This window comes from Pundamilia nyererei, unplaced genomic scaffold (genome assembly GCF_000239375.1).
Source record: "Pundamilia nyererei isolate P.nyererei 1_Seehausen unplaced genomic scaffold, PunNye1.0 scaffold00055, whole genome shotgun sequence".
NCBI lineage: Eukaryota > Metazoa > Chordata > Actinopteri > Cichliformes > Cichlidae > Pundamilia > Pundamilia nyererei.
Window position 1 is genome coordinate 1,769,503 of NW_005187456.1, and position 19,670 is coordinate 1,789,172.

Consider the following 19,670-nt stretch of genomic DNA (forward strand, 5'->3'; position numbering starts at 1 on the left):
TTTTTTTTTTAAGAGGACAAGAGCGGCGAGGTCTATCGCGATAGCTTAATTTCTCTATCGAGTAAAAGTTATATCGCGATACATATCGTTATCGTTCTATCGCCCAGCTCTACTGCCCATGGTTATTTACCATTTTGTCCACACCTGAGAAAGTGTGCATAAGGGCACTAAGAGTTAGCTTGGACTGGACACCTCATTTCTTTGCTTTTGGTCATCATGTGTTTCCAGTTATGTTTTTATTAGACATGCCCCTAAATTTGAACCTAGCCTATGTAGTAATTTCAGTAAATCTCCTATTATTATAAAGTGCTGTCACTGTCGGTTTTATATTGCAGTCTATGAGTTCGGATGTAACATAAGTGGGGGCTTGTCCGGGATTTGACCCATACCCATAGATCTCCTGACTGATTGATCTCCTGGCTCTTTACTTCAGTTCTAACATGAGGCTACCATTTGTGGTTTTAAATAACAACAATTTTAGCACTCACACGTAGATCTTATGCTTACTTCAAGTATGTAAAGGTCCAGGTGGGACAGAGCGGTGTTAATTTGATGATCAGTGGGTAAATATGAGGCGCCATTTGAATTCAGTTTGCTGTCCATTTCTGTTGTGTTCACCCAATGACGCTGCACGCTTGGGTTGCCTTTAAGTCAAAGCACCTCTAGCTAGGCTGTAGATACCTTATGGCTTTTCCATTAGTGCATCAAGTGAGACCCGACCTTCACCCTGAACATACTTCTCCTCCTTCCCTGCTTCTAAGTCTCCACCTCTCTTTCTGTCTGTCAGGCCATCCTTTCTTGCGTAAGTGGTTGATCGTGATCTTTCACTGTGTGCTAGGATCTCCCGGGTCAAAGCTGACGGCTGCAGTTGATCATTAACCTGCATAGACGGGTCTCTACCATGCTCTCGTCTTCTAGCAGGCACTTCAATTAAGACTTCTTTCAACCGAGCCTCATTCTTCACTTCAGAGCCATACTGGAGGGAAGGCCAGGCTAAGGCCGAGTGATTGAATTTGTGCACATCTGCGATGATCTTTCTTTCTGCCACTTTCAGGCAATCCACTCTTGCTCACTGTTGTCCTCTGAAAACCCCACTGTGGTTATCCGTATTTCTATCCATCTTTCCCTAGTCGATCTATCGGGTGCAACGAATTTCTGCTGTTCCTTTCATTCTCACTGCGACCTTATCCCTATGCTTGCCTTTTAATCACCCAGAGCTTCTTTCTTATTTCTGCTCTTTCTGGTCCTGAGCCGCAATCCGCAGTCATCTATCCACCTTTGCATCCTCTTCTCTATTCATCTCATCACTTTTATCATCCTCTGCCCACTCTGAATCTTCTCTCCCTCTGCTTTTACTTCTTTCTCTGTCTCTCGCCGTCTCCCTCCTGCTCTGACTCTCTCTCTCCGGGTAGTGCTCAGCTGTAGAGCACAGCGGACTCTAATGGCAGATCATTATCATGCTAATTAGAGCACTTTGTAGCTGCCGCCCGTCATTCTCTCCTCCTCACAGCCCCCCACACTATCGTTAAAAAGGCCATCCCTCCTTTTCCCCTCTCCACCAACCCACCCACCCCCCAAGCTCGTCTTTCCATCATTAACAGGACGTGCGCTGGCGTAATTGGACGCTGTTTATTCCGGAGAGCGGGTTATTAAATCACACCGGGGTGACGCTCGCACAGGTCTCCCCCTGAAACGCTTTCATCAGTGTCCCATGCCGTTATTGAACCTGCACAGATGCACACATGCAGATGCAGTCATACCAGCTTTCAAAGACAGGCAGTATCCTTTGTCTGCCGATGTTCCCTACAAGACATAAAGGCACATAAAGGAGCCTTTCCCTCAGCCTGTTTCCTGCATTGAAACAAACGCCTACTGTATCGGATTCCTCCTCCAATAAAAAGTTTAATTTAATAATGCTCAGTAAGTTTCTTTCAGTCCTCGGGCATGGAGGACAACCATGGGTGAGCACAAAATAGACAGACGAGTCAGTGTTTCGGTTTGGAGTTGGCATGTTCGTCCAGTGTCTGTGTGAGTTCTGTCTGAGTAATCTGGCTTCCTCCCACAGTGCAAAAACATACACATTAGGTTAATTTGTGATTCTAAATTGCCCATAGGTGTCATTGTGAGTGTGAATGGTCATCTGTATCTATGTGTTAGATTGCTAGCCTGTCCAGGGTGTACCCTGCCTCTCAGCTGGGGTTGTCTCCAGCCTTTCCACCACACTGAATTCGATAAGCAGAGGAAAATGCATGGATGGGTGAATTATTGGATGTTTGGATTCTGCATTTACCTATGCCAAGGACTTTGATGATCTCTGTTGGACATTCATCCATTTTATAAGCGTGTGTCTGTAAATTTAAGGGTCTGAGACAGACTCTTTGTTTTAATAGTCAGCTGAACCATTTTGTCTTATCATGAGTGCTATAATTACTCTTGGTGGCCTTGTTCAGTGCTGTCCAGTATTTTTTGCCTGTGTCAAGTGCAGGTGCAAGCCAGAAAGTTGTATTGAAAGTTGTATTTGCATGCATAGGACGACACAGGTGGGGGATTGGCCAGTCATATTTCATGTCAGCCCTTGAGACTTCTTTAGATATGAGGTAGGTGACAAACACAACAGTTGTGACTGCTCAGGGTTACCTAGACTGAAAAGACAAGTTGTGACCAGGAACCTGTATATCAAAGTGAGACAAAGACCTGTTTCACAATTACAAGGGAGAGGTTGAAACTCCTCTGAGCTTCCCTCCCAAGAGGTTGCATAACATAAGACTGCCATTCCACCAAAAGTAATCACCTTCATTTCCCCTGCTCGTCTTGCTCGCTTTCATCCGCTCTGAAATACCTGACATATTATTCTCCCACACCTCCCCTTTATAAATTGCAACCCTTGTCCCATAGGAATGCCATGCATTTACAGCATTGTGACTTTGCTGGAATGATCTTTTGTTCTTCATCTACCTCTTGACTCAGTATGTAAAACTATATGGAGTGAGGTCCAGAGTTGCCTCGTCAGGTTTTTTTACAGTCTTTGGTGACTGTGTACATACTGTGTGCCCTTTACGCATCAGCTGTTTAGAATAATGCTTTCTAGTGTCAGCCAGCGAAACAGTCTCACCTGAACTGGTTATGGAAAAAGTACTGATAAACTCTAACCTTTAATTTCTTTTTTTTTTAGCTTAAGTTTTTACCTGTTAAGTTGATATAATCAGCTTCTTAACAAACAACTGCCTATTTAAATTCCTTCTTATAGGGGCCTACATTATTATAAGAGTAATGTGCCTGTCTGCTTGGTGAATGCATGTCGTATATTCACGGCCCATTTGTTCTTTCTTGGTCGTTTCCCATCCTCTGAGAGAAATAGCTGCCTCCTCAGCTTGTAAATGCTCTTAAGTGTTTACCAGCAAGTCTTTAACTATATTTTCTTTTTGGTGCTGAGCAAGTAGCACGCAGTGGACTTCAAGACATTTTTTTCCAAAAATGCAACACTTCTGCAAGTAAAACTGGTGGCCAACAGCTAAAAATTGAACTGCAGAGCTCTGTAAAGCTAAGGAAAGCAGCACAGAGGTGGTCATTTGCTGTAGCTTCTTTCCTCCAAGCGATGTCATTTACTTTATCATAATGTTTTTACATAGTCATGTCATAAATGTATGTTATATAAATTTGTAAGTTGGTGTATACACTCATATTGATAACGCTGCCTAGAATAAAAAAAATGTATCTGTAGGCAGATCATGAGCAATGATTTTATGCGACACGCCAGCTAAACATAAGCTTTTATTTAAGTCTGGACTAAATCCTATAGCAACAGGACACGTGGCTTGCTTTTGTGTTTTCCTAAGGTGTGAATTCCTTAAGAATGCATAAGAGTATATCACCGTAATCATAACTTTTGATATTGTTCATGTGATTTCATGTCACACTTTCTACAACTGAAGCAAGGAGGCTAAAGAAACAACCTCCACCGACAAAACAGCAAAAATGATCTTTTAATAATGTTTCTCGTTTGGAGTTTTGTTATTGATCTGTTACGCCTGTGCTTTGCAGATGGTACGTGCCTCTTTTCGGCCTCATCTTCCTGATGATCTTCTGCTACGCCAGGATCATCTGCGTGGCCAATAAGAGAGTGAGTACTCAATATACGTCTATTTCAAGACAACTTAGCCGAACGTGACGGCGCTGTGAGCTTTTAAAACCTGGCATTAGTGGAACTGCTCTGTGGGTGTAGTGATGGGGTGGGGGTGTAAATGTTCTCACTGAAGTACAGATATAAGATAAAATTCCCCAAAACACTATGCGCTAGGAAACGATCCTATCCTGTTGATCAAAAGTCATGTAAAGGATAAATGTGGTTTGTGGAGATTTGAGAACGTGTGGCATATACTTAGCAAAAGTACATGAATTCAGACAACTAGACACATTTAAACAATTGTGATAATTTCATAGTTTGCTTTCGTTTTCATTTTCGCTTCCAGTGCATTTGGAAAAGGTAATAATGGTTGTTTGAATGTCAAGCAGCTCTTTAAGGAAGAGAAATGACTACAGGTCAAAACTGCTGAGATACAGTTTACAAGAAGCTTGCAATATTGTTTAAAGGTAGCAAGGAATAATCTCATCTAACTTTTTGAGTGAGAAATGTGTTTCGTGATGCATTTCTGGGGACTTTTTTCATACTGGAGTAACGGTGTCATAAAATGTCGTCCTGGTTCTATACTTAAAGTAATTTATCAAGCAAGAATACCTTTCTTTCACTTGGTGCAGCTGCTACATTGTGCCAATTTCTGCTTTTTTATTCATTTTAAATTGGTTTTTAAACTGATGCTTGGACAAAACATAAAATATAATGGCTTTGATTTATTAATTATGCTAACATTTACTTGGTCCAACTACTAGAATATGAGGATTTTATGCTTCTCTAATTTTTGTGTGACTCTAAATTGTCTACTTTGGCTAATTGGAATTGATGTTTGGGCAAATAAACTGTCTGAATTGATATAATTGTGGACTTTCAGTTCTTGTGTGATGGGCATTTTTTACTGTATTCAATATTTTGTACTGCAATCCATTAAATTGTGCAGGAAATCAGATAAGTTCATTTACCACTTAGTTGATGTGCTCACCATGGTAGCTTGTAGTTTTGCGTGGCTCTTCATCGTGCTCGGTGCTGTAGGAGCCCAGGGGCAGCATTCCACAAAGTTCGCATAGCTGCCATTCCCCTGATCTGACGACACCCCACACTGCGGCCGCTGGAACAGCGACGGTAGACTTGCATTGCCACAGTATGCTCGTGAGCGTTTGACGTGAAGGGAGGACGAGGCCAAAGCCTCATCAGACTCACAGTCGTTGTGTTGCTGTTGAATGTTAGCATTCATTGCTTGGGCTGCACAGGGAACGGTGGAGTGAGAGAGATTCTGCAGATAGCCAGGCTGCAGGAAGACGACAACGGAGACAGACAGCAGGTAGCTGAGAGGCAGGGAACGGGAAAGAGACTACACTCTTTATCACGCCTGCGATAAAGAGAATGAATGAATGTCGCTGGTTTCCAACCTGCATCTCATAACTCATTCAGCTCACAGTATTCAGCTATCACTCCCTCTACCTCTTGTCTCTATATCTGTTTCCCACCTTCCTTATTCTGAATCCCTTTTTTGCATTCATTTGTCACTCTCTCTCTCTCTCTCTCTGTGTTCCCGCTCATTTTCTCTTCCCCCCCCTTTTCCTTTCCCCCTCCGCGTCTGTCTCCCCCTTTCACTCTGCCGTTTTGCTTTCTCTGTCGTATTTATGAAGAGCTCAAGCCTTATCTCTTTTCAGCTGCAGGCTGTCTCACTTGAAAGAATTTCAAAAGCTTTGAAAGCAGGGTAGGTGGCGACGCTATGGAGAAAGGGATAGAGACGAATAGGCTGAGTGAGGAGAGGTGGGATGTTAGCTGGACGGAGAAGTTTTTCCACCTTCCGATTTCCCCGAGGCAGATGGGCGTGGCGAGGGAGGGGGTTCCATGTCCTTTACACCCAGATTGTTTAAAAAAACAAAACAAAACAAAACAAAAAAGAAACAGGACACATTCTGAGTGGCTGTGCGAGCTCATAATAACTGGAGGGATTTGAAGGCTAATGAGTCATTTCGGGCCACACAGAGAGCTCTGGGAGTGTGTTTGTTTTACAGATGCAATTTGTACATGTCCACTCCCTTCCTTCCAGCCCTCACCCCTCAACACGCCACTAGCATAACCGCTTCCCTTTCAGTAGCGTGGCTTAAGAGAGACTGCAACGAAAGCCGGGTATGTGGAGACCTGGCCAAAGCCTAATGATATTGCCACTTATTATCAGCGTTTGTTGATTTTGATGGATAGCGGTGCTCAGCTGGGCAGCAGAGGGCTGCTGTGGAAACAAGTTGAATCTAATGACCAAACGGCTGTCCTTTTTTTTTTTCTTTTTTATCCCCGCACTGCACAAACACCACGGTCACGCATAGATTTACAATGACAATCACGTCAGCACCGAGAAACCATGGCAACATTGAGTTAATAAATAGCAGAATAGAAGAGCTGTTAGTGCATGTTGTTCATGCTGCCTTTTTGTTCATGCGTATGAAGCTCGCACAGGGCCTCCAGAGATTTGTCTCTGATGTCTTGGGTTACATAAACCTTCTGGCTTCATACAGCCCCCTCCCTCCTATCCCACCATCGCCAATCCCCAGTCCTGTGCATGGTTGTGTGCATGTGTGTTCCTGCGCCTGCCTGTTGACATTTTCCATTCATTCCCCCGAGAGAGGACGCAGAGGAAGAGCGAAAACTATTCCCACGTTCTTTCCAAAGGCCTCGTGTCTGCCATGTTTGCTCCACTTCTTTTTTTCCCGACACTTTTTTCTAAACAAAATTCTCTTTTTTCGCTCCCCCACGCAACCCCCTCACACACACCCCTACCCTCCGCCTTGTTTTCTTCTTCCTCTGTCAAATTGTGTGCACTGAAGCTGATCAGGGGTTTTTTTTGCAAGATGCTGGGAGCTGTTTAAGAGCTCCCTTCTGCCTCTAAGCTGTGCGCTCGGTTGTGAATTGGGTAATTTTGCTGAGGCGTGTGAGAAGGTGGTGGGATTTTGCATTGATGTGGTAGTCAGTGTGATATTTGTTCAGGTTTCTCACTGCAGGCAATGACCTCTAAGCACAATGTCACTCCTCACTAGGAAAACCCATCTGATTAAAATCGTAAAATCACTGCAATTTTTCTTTTTTCCCCCTGCTTTTTAGCTGCCCTGACCTCTTTCTTCCTATTTTGTGTCTTTTCTGCACAGATGCAGTCATGGCTGGGAACTTTCAACCCAGAGCGAGAGAGGCGCAAGGTAATGGTCTGACCATCAAATTTCTTAGCACATACACGCACATGTACACGTATAAACACAGAATGTGAGGATTAGCGTGTCTGTAGGATTAGCTCTTGCCTTCACGCTGGGTAGGTGTCAAACACAGCAGGGAGCAATTTGACCTCTCAAATCTATTCCTGTGTGAGCTCTTGTGTATGTGTATATAAATGTGTGCATGCACGTAAAGGTGTGTTTAAGCTTCATTTTTAAATGGAGCAGGAGATAGGTGTAAATCAAGACAGATTGAGAAGTGCGACATGAGGAGGAGGAGAAATAAGGGGAATAGAAAAAAGGAAAATTAATTGGGGAGAGGGTTAACCTAGCCTAGTCTGAAGGGGCACTTCACTGATTTTACACATTAGTGCTGGGTTATACGTGAACAGAACTATCTCGCGAAAGTAATTTTTCCGATCGCAGCAGGACTCAACATGACTGGAGACATAACTTTATTTAAATGTGTAAACCACTACACAATGGAGCCACTGTTTAAATGTGAGGACAGTCAGTTCTGCAAGCTTCTCATAGTGTTGCCACAAAACACGAAATATTGCAGAAATTAAATAAAGGATGTAGGCAGGAAGGGTTTATGAAATAGCTGGTTGCATGATGGAAATCTAAGATGCTTGACCTGCACTTGAAAATTAAAAGCCTCTTGTCTCCGCTACTTTGATTTTTAACAATTTTCTCATCTCTTGTGAGACACAGAGTTTGGAAAAGCTGAACAAAAGTAGATTTCTTGAAAATCCTGGTATTAGAAAGTGTATCGTTAAACAGGTTTTTGCTACGTCTTTTTACCTGGTTCATTGACTGCTCATGATGCATTGTTCACCAGGAAGACTATAAAGCCTTACTTCTCCCTAACCAGGTGCTATTGAAACAATATGACTAATGCATAGTAGGAAAAACTAGCAGCAGCAATCCCTCGCACTCCCTCCGCCCTCCTCCCTCCTCCTTGTTTGGTGTTGCCTCTCCGCCCAGCAGGGTGAGGTGTCGGAGGGCAGGTTAGGGTTAAGGTTATGTAGATGCTGCCCCTAAGTGGCAGACATAATTACTGCACGGTGAACTGGCGTAACCCTAAGCGGAGTCACGTGTGCATGAATGTGTGACCACACACACATAAATGCACAAACACACGGTCTTCATGTGGGCTAATTGCTATGTGTAGCACAGAGTGTAAATAAGTCAGCAGTGGTTTTTATCACACTCTCTTTCCTCGTATTTCTCTTTCCCGGTCACTCCGCTCATTTCCATCTGTTTTTTTCCTCTCTCCCTGCCTTTCACTTCACGCTCTCTCTCTCTTTTTCTCCCTGTCTTTCTCTTTCTGTCTTTCTCACCCCCTCTCTCGCTGTCTCTCTCACTGTTGTGCTCATACCCAGCATGAATAAAGCAGCAAGCCAGGTTCATGGACATGAATATTTATGAGAGTTTATGCACGCGCTGCGATGCTTTAAAACAACAACAACAGCCTCCCAGATTGTGCTTGCCAAACCAGTGAGCTCCTGCTCATGTGTGTACGAGTGTGTAGCAGCAGGTGTAAACTAGAGAAAGCGATTCCTGCTGGGTGTCTGAAGACCGCTGGCTCTGGTGATTTCCATTCACTCTGCCACGTCTCCCTCCTTCTGTGCCTCACACATTCTCTGTTACTGTCACACGCACACATACACTCAAACCCCTAATGCCCTGTGTCCACACGCATTTCCCAACCCCTTTTTTTTTCCTCCCTGACTCAGCGCAGCATCATCCCCCCTCCCGCTGTCTGAGTGCATGTGTGTCTGCATCTGGCTGGAGTGGTGACGTACGTAACTAGCGCTGGCAGTTATCAGCGCTGTAAGTCACATGTTGTGACCCATCTGTGTGTGTGTGTATTTCTTGAGCAATTTGTTTGTGTTCATGCATGAGCACACATGATTGCCACAAGGTTTTGAAGCGGCACAGGTCAACGAGAGGATATTCGGATGACGGTTTTTCAGCACCCCTCACACATGCGCGCGTGCGCACCTTTAAATACATTTGCACAACTGCACACACAGCAGCTCAGTCCCGTCGGGTAGCAACAAAACTGGCTGAGCAAACAGCAAGTCGCTTGTTCGTTATCTTCTCAAGATGTTTGTTTACCGATCCACACAAGCTTTGCCTTGAGTAACAATGCAGTGGCCTCTACTTTTATGTCTATACAAGTGTGTGTGTGTGTGTGCGCATGCATGCACAACCTTGCAAACCACTGAGGGTACGCTCTATGTGTGTGTATTCTAATTGGTCTATCAACTTTTTATTTTATTCTTGGCCAGCAAAAGGGAATAGTATGCGGTTTTTCTCTTAAGGGCTCTCAGTAGGACGTTTGACTTTTTGACAAAACACACATGCCTCCTTTTTTTAAGGGATCAGCTGTCCAGCTGTTAAACGATCAGCAGTGATATACAAATATATGGCTGGAACACAATATTACTAAAGCAGTTCTTCCTCTTGTGTTACGTTATCGATGCCCTGCCGCCAGACATCTCTATATTTAAACGCACAGGGTGTCTAAAAGGATTCCCCACCAGCTTCACTTACCAAAGTCGCTATTTAATAAGTCAGGCTTATCAAATTAATGGTAGTAAAATGAATATAAGTGAAATAACTTTCAAAGAAGATGAAGCAGTTCACAGAAGAGGAAAAAAGCAGACAGTGGCACAAGTCAAATTAAAGAGCTAATTAATTTAATTATTTTTAAAATGTATAATAAAGTTCATACATAGATAATGACAGCATGCATACTAATGCATGCTAATCTAACACAGATATCATAATGTATTTTTGACGACTGCCTTGTAATAGCCTAAATATTGCAGAATCACTGTATCGTGATATGTTAGATATGGTGAGCATCATACGTGATGCAGCATGCAAAAGCCGGCCAAAGACACAGGCCGAGAATCCCCACTGTGCTCAAAAGCAGCCAAGCAATGACACAGTCATTAACAACCGGGCTTTCCAACTTCCACTGCTCTATTTTAAATGTTAGTTATCTCAAAAGTATGTCCTGTCTTAAACGTTTTTTTATGCACAAGCTGCAAATAAATGATGCAATATTTTGACCCAAACCCTCATCCAGCAAACCTCTCAGCTGCGAGGGGAAAACCCAGAGCTCAGCACAGCCACACACACACACACACCTGAGGGTTTGAGCTGGCCAGTTCGCCGGCAAAATTTACCGATAGTGATGCTGGTGACTTTTCTGTGTTCAGCCTACGGCGATGAAGCTGTGTGGATTGTAATCAGTCGCCGTTTTCTTGTAAACCTAGCCAAGTTTTTTTTTTTTTTTATCAGAAGTGTAATCAGTTACGAATGAATGCACAACAAAGGAGTGTCTGTTTGCATCATTACTAAACCACAGTAATTCAAAGAATCGGCAACGTTTGACATCTTCAAGATAAAAATAATCAGCAAAAGAGCACATTCGGGTCTTCTCAGCCATGTTGGCTTAAAAGTTGTAACTGAAAGTCTGAAATACTGCAGCAGATGCTGCTGCTGCGCCTTATGTGGTACAGCTTTTTAAGGAGAAACATTTTCCATCTATTATGTTATTCAGTTTTAGTTCCTGAATTTTACTCCCAAAAATCCTTTAAAAAGTCCTTGAATTTAATGCTAAAGTGCCCTCAGTAAACCCGATCCTCTTATTTTTAGAGGAAGTTTTTCCTGAGACGAGCGCTAGCCTGGGTGAGTGCTGTGCTTGGTGGTGGAGGGGATGGGTCGCTCCCGATTGCTGTCTGTAATCTAGCGTGTGTCATTAACGTTGGGACCGCTGCGCCCTCTTCACATAATTACGGTTTCATTCCCCCCTCTGCTTCCCAAGCAGCGCAGGGGCCTCTGACACTGGAGGACTGTGATTAAAAACACGAGGCAGCGGAGGCACTTTACCCACACTCTTCCTGTTTCTCTTCAACCCTTCTGCACCCTTTCCTTGGCTCACTGAAATTCCTCAAATGCCTGTTTCTACGCCTCACCGAAATCTGATCTGAGATCACTTGGCTCCAAGCAGTCTTTGAAGTTGTTTTTTTTTCTGGATTTATTTTTTTCCCCCCAAAATATACACACACATGCTCACACAGCCACAAATTGCCTTTTGCATGCAGCATCCTTCAGGCTGTCCTTTTCCTCTTCCTCGTTGCAAAATTCTTTGCAGTATGCGTACACTCAAGTGCCCAACCATACACACACCATACACACAAGTTAGCAATTGGCAGATCTTGACACGGCCAGTGACGACAGGGCTTCCCGTGATAATAGATGCTAATCGGGCTGAGCTTGGTTTTTGCCTTGGGGTTGTGCTGTTAAAGACAGTGATGTGGAAATACGACTGGTCTCTGTTCAGTAGATCACATACAGCCAGCCTTTCTCACACAGTGAAACACCGCCTCTTGCATTCGGTACCCCCCTCAAGAACACACACGCATATATGCGTAAGATAAAATACCACTGGATTTCATCTGAATTGTTTAAAATGCTTGCGTTAGAGCCTGACTGCCTCAGGGTTTTTCTGGTGAGTAATTAATTTCCTCCATGTGGGGGTAGAGACCAGAGCTTGTGGGCCTGCCTCCTGGCTCCGACTGTGTGTAAGTGTGTGTGTATGAGAGAGGGAGAAAGAAAGAGAAGGAGGCTCTGCGCTGGCTCCGCTGCTGCGACCTAGCCTTGAGGAGGAGGAGGGGGGCGAAAAAACAGCACAGCGCAGAAAATCAATCCAGGGGCCGCGCTTCTCAGCCTCTTCCGGACGCAAGAGTCCTCCTCTCCCGGGAATTAGATAACGGCTTGTAAAAGCTCTCCACCACCAGCCTCTCACCCCCCTCCTCGACTTTTAGCTGCTGCTGCAGCATGTCTCTGTCTTCCTCTCAGCTTGTCCACGAGATATTGAATTCATCCCCTTCACATTTGCTGCAAAGTATTTGCTTCTCGTTTAATTGAAATCCCCGCTTTCTTCTCATAACTGTGTGGATGTTGCGTATTATCAGCAGGTTAATATTTTATTAGGTTTTAATTGGCCTTTGTTTCTCGCCCCTGCGCTCTGATCTTCCAGTGAAGACACTGACGCTGCGCGTGCACGTGTATGTGCGCGACGCAAAGGCGAGACAAGAGCATTAACGTGAGCATTTGAGTTTCTCTACATGGGTGAGCAGCCAATTTTCTCTCATCTAGGTTTCCTTGGCGGAGGAGATCAAGCCGTTGAAGTGGTATCCCTCAGTTTACCTGCTCGTGTCCATCTTTCCCCTCATCAACAGGTAACACACAGACACACACCTGTGCAGCTATAAACTCTGTTGTTTTATTTGCATGGGGGCTTCACTCTGCTATCTTATCTCCTCCCACCCTCCAAGCCCTGATGTGCCTTTCCCATTCTTTAGCTCTCTCTGTTATCTTAACTCTCGGAAAGCACTGCTCTCCCTCTTTCCGTTCGTAGCAGTTGAACGCTAAAGGAGGGCGTGCGTGTGTGTGTGTGAGAGGGAGAGAGAGAGAGAGAGAGATGGAGGTATAGAGCGTTTTATTGGCTTTTATAAAACCTGAGCTTCGTCGGCTGAGGGTTGGGTGGGAGGAGGCGGGTGGTCCAGTAAATGATAACCCTAGCGCTGTTATTACTCCTTCCCTCCCTTTCCTTTCCTTTCCTTACTCCTCATCTCCCTCCCTCTCCTTCTTCATTTATTTGCCCCCCCCCCCTCACCATCTCAACACAGCACTGGTGTGATTGACAGGTCAGGGTTACTAAGTGATTAGCTGCAGCGGCTCTGCTTGTCGCCACGGCGATGTAGGCGGAGACACAGGTCAATTACAGGGTCAACGTCTTTCAAAAGCTCTGCTCAAACACTGCCCATCACCCTTCACCCCCGCCCTGCTCGTCACCTCACCCTTCCCTTCTCCCCCCATTCACCTCTCCATCCATTCCAGACCCTTTCCTCCCGTGCCCCGGCTGTCGGCTGATGAAGATGACAAACTGCATCCTGCGCTAACGCTGCCCCCCCCCCCCCCCCCCCCCCCCCTTACACACACCACCCCCTTTCCCTCCCTTAATGCCACTTTCCCTTCCTCTCGCCTTCTTTTACGCTCAAAAAGTCTTTGTTATTGTCCTCTTATTTTCACTCTTCCTCGCTCAGGCGCTCCATCTTTCTGCTGCTGTGTTTTTATGTCACCCCACTCCACCCCCTCCCTCCCTCCCTTTTTCCTCCTCCACTTTTCCTCTCCTCAGCGACACAAAGCCCCCCTCTCTCTCTCTCTCCCCTCTCTTGAGCAAATACGCTCTCGCTCAGCTCGGCTCTGCCTTTCTCCAGAGAGCGAACGAGTAGAAAACGGGAATGAATTGCTCTCTCGTCGTCGTCCTCCTCCTCCTCCTCCTCCCCCGTTCAGCAGCGCTGGCTGTATATATCTCCGGCTCCTATTAATTTGTTAGCCCCCCCCCCTCCCCTTCCCCTACTCACTCGCCTCCCTCCCCCTGCCTCATATCCTCCACCTCTTCCTCCTCCTCTCTTTCTCCATCTCTCCCTCCTTCCTTCCCTCCCCTCTGCTGAGTGCTGGAGTGTGTAAAGTGTTTGTCACGGTGTCGTGCCGATGTCGCTGTGCTCTGCTTCCGCACGGCAGACAGCCTTAGTGTGTGTGTTTTGTTGTATATGAGAGCGTGCGTGCGCGTGGGTGGGTGGGTGGTTGGTTTCATGTCGAGGCGAATGTGCTGTCTCTGCTTGTTCCCCTGTGTGTGTGTGTGTGTGTGTGTGTCGGCGTGAATGCGTGCGCACTTGTTTGTCCGCCTCAACCGGAGTGTGTGCTTCTTCGCGTCTGCCCGCGACAGCTCCCATGTGTTTGCGTGCGTGCGTTTTTTATTTTGTGTGTGCATGCCTAGCGCGTGTGTGTGTGTGTGTGTCTGAGTGGGGGATTATTTCTATCTGAGCTCCAAAGCCTCCTAAACAGGGCTTAGAGAGACGGCCCAGGGCAGCAGCTAAAGCCGTCGGGTAGAGCTCTCTCTTTCTCGCTCGCTCGCTGTGCAACCCTCTCTGCTGCTCTCTCTCTCTCTGTGCCATTTCTCCCTGCCCTGATCCATTGCGTTAATACACAGACACTCCCACACACAAACACACTCTTGTTTTGGCCCTCATCTGCTGCTGCCACACACACACAAACACACACACATACACGCACATAGTCACACGCCACACGCAATTTTAATCTGTTCCAAATGCACACTGGTAAATGTGTTAATTCGACACCAGCTGTTGCGAATTGAAATGGGAAAACGCTCCTATTTCGTGTCGCCCGCGCTTGCACACACTCGCACGGACAAGCCATTTTACGTCATTTCGCCGTACACATCCATCTCTCTCACACGCTCGCTCTCTCGCTCTCTCGCACTCACTCATTCGCTTGCCCTCATTTGGCAACACAAAAGTAGCACCAGACACTCGCACCTTCGCACTCATCCCTCCTCCTTCTCCTCCCCTTTCTCCTTCTCCTTCTTTCTCTCGCGCTCTCCCACTTCAGTCTCTCTCGGCTCTTTGTGTGCGTCTGTGTGTGTGTGCGTGTGTGTGTAAGCACTGCCTGGGCACGACTAGAGTTTTCACAGTCTGCTTCTCACATCGCCTCCCCTGTGTGCTTTATGGTGTGGGTGTGTGTTTGTTTACAAGGCTTGTCTAGATTCCTACTGTGCGCGCTTGTACGCTTGTTTGCATAAATAAGCCCTCTCTTCGGAACCTAGCTGCCGATTTCTGTGGTGCGTCGCAGCTCGATGTGCAAGTGCTCCTCCCGGACAGCCTGCTCGTCTTTTGCCAAGACTTCTTGCTCTCCTCAAAAGCACCCCGATCCCCTTTTAAACACCAAAGCGCACCACCAAATCGGCCTTACCATTCAGTGCTTTTTTTTTTTCTCCCCTTCTTTTTCTTTACAGCTTTGTCTTGAAGCTGCAGCTCCAGTTTTCAAAGCCGCTTGGCTTTGAGCAATCAGGGTTACGCGCCTTGTGCAGGGGGGCGCTTCAGCGTGGATAGATTGGCCCTGGCGGCAGGGCTTGAACCGGTGATGTGTCTGTAACCTTGAGTTCACCCTGCCGCTCCAGGAGGTAGCTTGCATCCTCCTAGTTATTCTTGGTTTCACTCAGTGCTGTCTGTGTGGTTTTCGTGGTGTGTGCATAGGCCTATACGGTGCTAGCACAAGATTTTTATTTTTTTATTTATTTATTTTTTTTGTATGGGCTCCCTACAGCGCCTAGCCCCCCTACACCCCCACTCGTCTTTCTCTGGAGGAGATCTGATTTCCCTGCTCCAGGCGAGCAGCGAGAACAAGACAGTGTGCGCACGCATCTGTGTGTGCTTCAGTGCGTGTCTGCACTTTTGTGTGTGTGCGCACACGCGCAACCCGGGCCAGGCAGACCTTCCCCATCTCCGCTCTGCGCTTTGAAAAACGAGGGAGGAAATCTCAGAGCAGCAGTTATTATTCATCCCTCAAAGAGAACGGGGAGGAGGCGGGGGAGGAGGAGAGAGGGAGGGAGGGATGGATGGATGGAGGGAGGAAGAAAGAGAGAGCCAAACGGGAGGGATGGAGGGAGGGGCGTGGGGGGGATACATTAACTCTTATCACACTGTATTCGGCATTCTGCATCCCAGGATGCGCTCTTGCTCTCCCTCTCTCTTTCTCACTCCTGCTTTCTCTTCCCTTTCTACAGTCCCCTCCTTCCGTTCCTTGCCTCTACGCTTCTCGGAATATCTTGCATTCAGCGCATATGGACGTGTGTTTGTGACTCCCCGTGTGTGCGTGTGTGTCTAGTCTGGTGTGTGGTTCGTACTGTATACCCTTACTATCTTTTGTGGTGTATTTTGTTTACTTGAACAAGTAAGCTGGTGCTGAAAGGCAGTATGTGAGGTTCCAAACTCTCATCTTTCTTTGTCTGCAAGCCTTCTTTATTTATCCATCGCCTCACTTTCAATTTACAGTGTAAGAGTGGCAGCGTTGTCCTGTTTGCTAAAATAAGTTTTGAACTTGATATAACTTGCAGATAAGTGGTGTTTTGTTTTGTTTTTCAGATCTAGAGGCAAAATGAACCATTCTTGTCTTTTTTGGGATGCTTTGATTTGCGGTTTTGCAGGAGTGACATGACAGTCTATAGGGATTTGCCACTAAAGTTGAGATTAGCTTGGTTTAAACTGTAATTGCGCAGAGTGAAAGTTAACATTTTAAGAAAGCACATACTTAAGAGTGAAACCTCTAATCCTTTAATTGTGACATTTTATTTTAACCTATTTACACACAGAGAACATCAATGTTTGCAAATCTGACCTGTCTGTAGCATCAGATGTCATGCTCTTTGAGCAACCCGATTGCCTGTGCGATAGCGTAGCCACAGACAGCTGTTCGACCCACATAATATTTGGTGGTTATGTGACCATGCCTACTGTGCGCGCCTGCATGCGCACACTTGTATTTGCATCACGGGCAGTGATTGGTGTGCAGCTGGAGACGGGGAGCCACACAGCCATTCGTCTCCCATTGAGCAGCAGTGACTCTCCGCTATTCATCCCCATTTAGCGAGACGGCGAGATGGTCTACAGGGCTGTGTGTACTTCACACACACACACTCACACACACACACACACATACATACATAGGGGCCACCCGTATCAAGGCTGGAGACACACACACACACACACACACCAAGGCTGAATTTTCAGTTTTGAAGTAGAAACATAGTTGTAACATGTATCTCTTTGCATACATGTAAATGACACCAGCAGAACACACAAACACATTTGCATGACCCCAACACATTGAAATGTACTGACCTGACTGCTCTTACATACATGTAGGTCATGTAGACAAATATCCATATATAGGCATACAGGGTCATTCTGGTGTATATGCACATGAACACATATGCATATGGTATACACATGCAAAACCTAAAGGAGATACTGGATAACCTCCCTCACACTCTGCCGTATGCAAACATAAACACATACACACGCACCCACACAAACCCTGTTCCCCCTCCCTCTGCTCTTTCAGGCACGTCTTTAAATATTCATCACTCTGGCTGCTCTGTGAGTGCCGTAAACGCTGCCTCACACTCCAGGGAATAGCTAAAGCCTACTCTATCATCTGCTCTCCCTCCCTCCCTCCTCTCTCTCACAGACACACACACACGCGCACCCACCCCTACACACACGGACACACTTCTAGCCACAGCCGCTCACAAGGACGAACTGACTCGCACAAACACTCTGAGGCACAGCCAGTGGCATCACTGGATGCACAGACACATGCAGGTACATGAATCAGGTGCAGGGAAACACGTATGCTTCGATGCACGAAGAGATTTTGTTTGTGTGTGTGTGTGTGTGCGTGCGTTTACTGGCTCCCAGCACAGTGCGTTGAGCGGTGTTGTGTTCCAGGAAACAGGATGTCTCATTGTTTGGGTTTTATTCTGTTGGTGAACGTTAGCCGCTTTAGTCCCTGGGGTCTGTGTATGCCGCTTTGTCTGTTACCGTGTGTGTGCGTGCGTGTGTGTGTGTGTGCGCATCCCATGCAGGTGTGCCTGTTTGTGTGTTTCAGGATTATTCCAGAAATTTTGGCAAAAATGAACGTGTTTGGACCAAGCATGTGCGGTTGTCTATAATGGGAGCATTTACACCCATATTGACCTTATGCTCAAAGTAGATCATCTTCCAGTTTTCAGTTGTAGCGCACACGCATGCAGACACACTAGCACGACGCACATGCAGACCGTGGTTTCATCTACGTGTCGTTACACCCAGGAAAAAGAAGATAAAGCGCACCATCCTCTAGCAGATAGTTCCCAAGCAATAGAGCTGAACACACGTTTGCACGGTTGATCACATGTTGTCACTGTACAAAGAAAAGCCTGTCCTGGGTTTTTGCTGCCCTAAAGGCCACCACACATGTATCAAAGAGACGCAAGCAACCAACGGATCAACAGGTCAAGCTTTATGTAAATGAATTTCAGGCACTGAGTTTAAAAAACCCAGTGTTGAGTGTTTAAAAAATTCTTCTTTATTGCTTTGTCTATTGAGATTATTGAGAGGAAAAACCACAAAGATTAGAGTTTTTACGTGTGAAGAATCTGGATTCAACAAGTGGATTCTACCATATTTTGAGTCCTTTAAAAGGCTATCATGGCTCGAAGCACTGTGAAGAATAATTAGACGAAAATAAACTGTGACAATGTCTAGTTCATTTTTCATCCTCTCTGTTTGAGATTAGTGTTTGTCTTTCTAAATGTTTTAGAAATATAGATATGATAGAAACCTTTGAGCTGGATTTAGTTTTAAGGGCTTAAAAGCTAAAATCTTTCTGAAACCTTCAGGAAAGGCAGTAGAATATCATGTGAGCTTGGCATACATTTAAAAAATTATATATAAATCTCCTTCTTTACTGTCCTATACTTGCATTGATTTTGTCCCACCTATAATTTATCTTAGATATCAAATTCAATTTTACAGAATTAGACTTTCTAGTCAAAGAAAAGTTCTGATTCGCTGTCAGCAGCGGCACCGCAGGGAGAATGAGAGCCTTGTTTGGGCACTGCGAAGCATGTGATTTGTCTGGAGGGAAGAAAAAAAAAAGAAGTAAGGCAGTCAGTCATAGAGCGGAGGAAGTGCAATCGGGTTCAGGATGACTTCTCTGTCTGGCTGCCCTCCACTCTGGGGAAGGAGTTCTCGTCCAAGCTGTTTTAAGTGCGTTTCACCCACAGCTCTGAGGATGTTCGGCACAACAATTAGAGGCAGACAAAAAAAAGAAAAAGAAAAGGTGAACGCTGATAGAAGGAGGAAATGGAAACGGAGAGAAGGAAAGTGGTATAGACTGGCAGGGTGGGATATTGGAGGAGATAGGGAGAGGCAGTAAATGAGGGATTTTGCAGAGAATGGGGAAGGTGAGATAGACGGGTTCAAAGAGTGAGTGACAGCTTGATAGATGGAAGGTCTGAATAAGTGAGCGAGGCTTCGGAGACGCTGCGCGAGTACTAATGATTGACTGCATGCTTACAGGTGGCAGCAGGCTGAGACTTAAGGCTACATGCGCCCGCGAGCGTGAGCGCAGAAGCGTGTCTTCGTGTTTATTGTTGTTGACCATTTGCTCCCGATATTGTGTACACAGCATCATCCCTTTTGTGAGACTTGCTCAACTACGCCGCACACACAAAACCCCGACACGCGCGCACACAGCAGCTCAGCCAGGCATCGCCCGCAGCCACACTCTCCTTCTCACCACTGCCTCCCTCATTCATCTTTCATTAGCCTGGCTCACACAGGAGAAACAGCCTACCACCCCCTACCATCCTCCCCCATCCTCCGCACGCCTCC

General features: G+C 45.9%; 1 protein-coding gene across 2 annotated transcripts in view; it reads left to right on the plus strand.

Moving 5' to 3' along the window:
• The window catches only part of LOC102214417 (cyclic AMP receptor-like protein A), a 53,736-nt gene that overhangs the window by 16,328 nt on the left and 17,738 nt on the right, over positions 1-19,670 (plus strand). For both annotated transcript variants that reach the window (XM_005733839.1, XM_005733838.1), the window contains exons 9-11: positions 4,042-4,120; positions 7,282-7,329; positions 12,523-12,605. In XM_005733839.1, the coding sequence (XP_005733896.1) occupies positions 4,042-4,120; positions 7,282-7,329; positions 12,523-12,605 (210 nt within the window). The remainder of the gene's footprint in view (positions 1-4,041; positions 4,121-7,281; positions 7,330-12,522; positions 12,606-19,670) is intronic.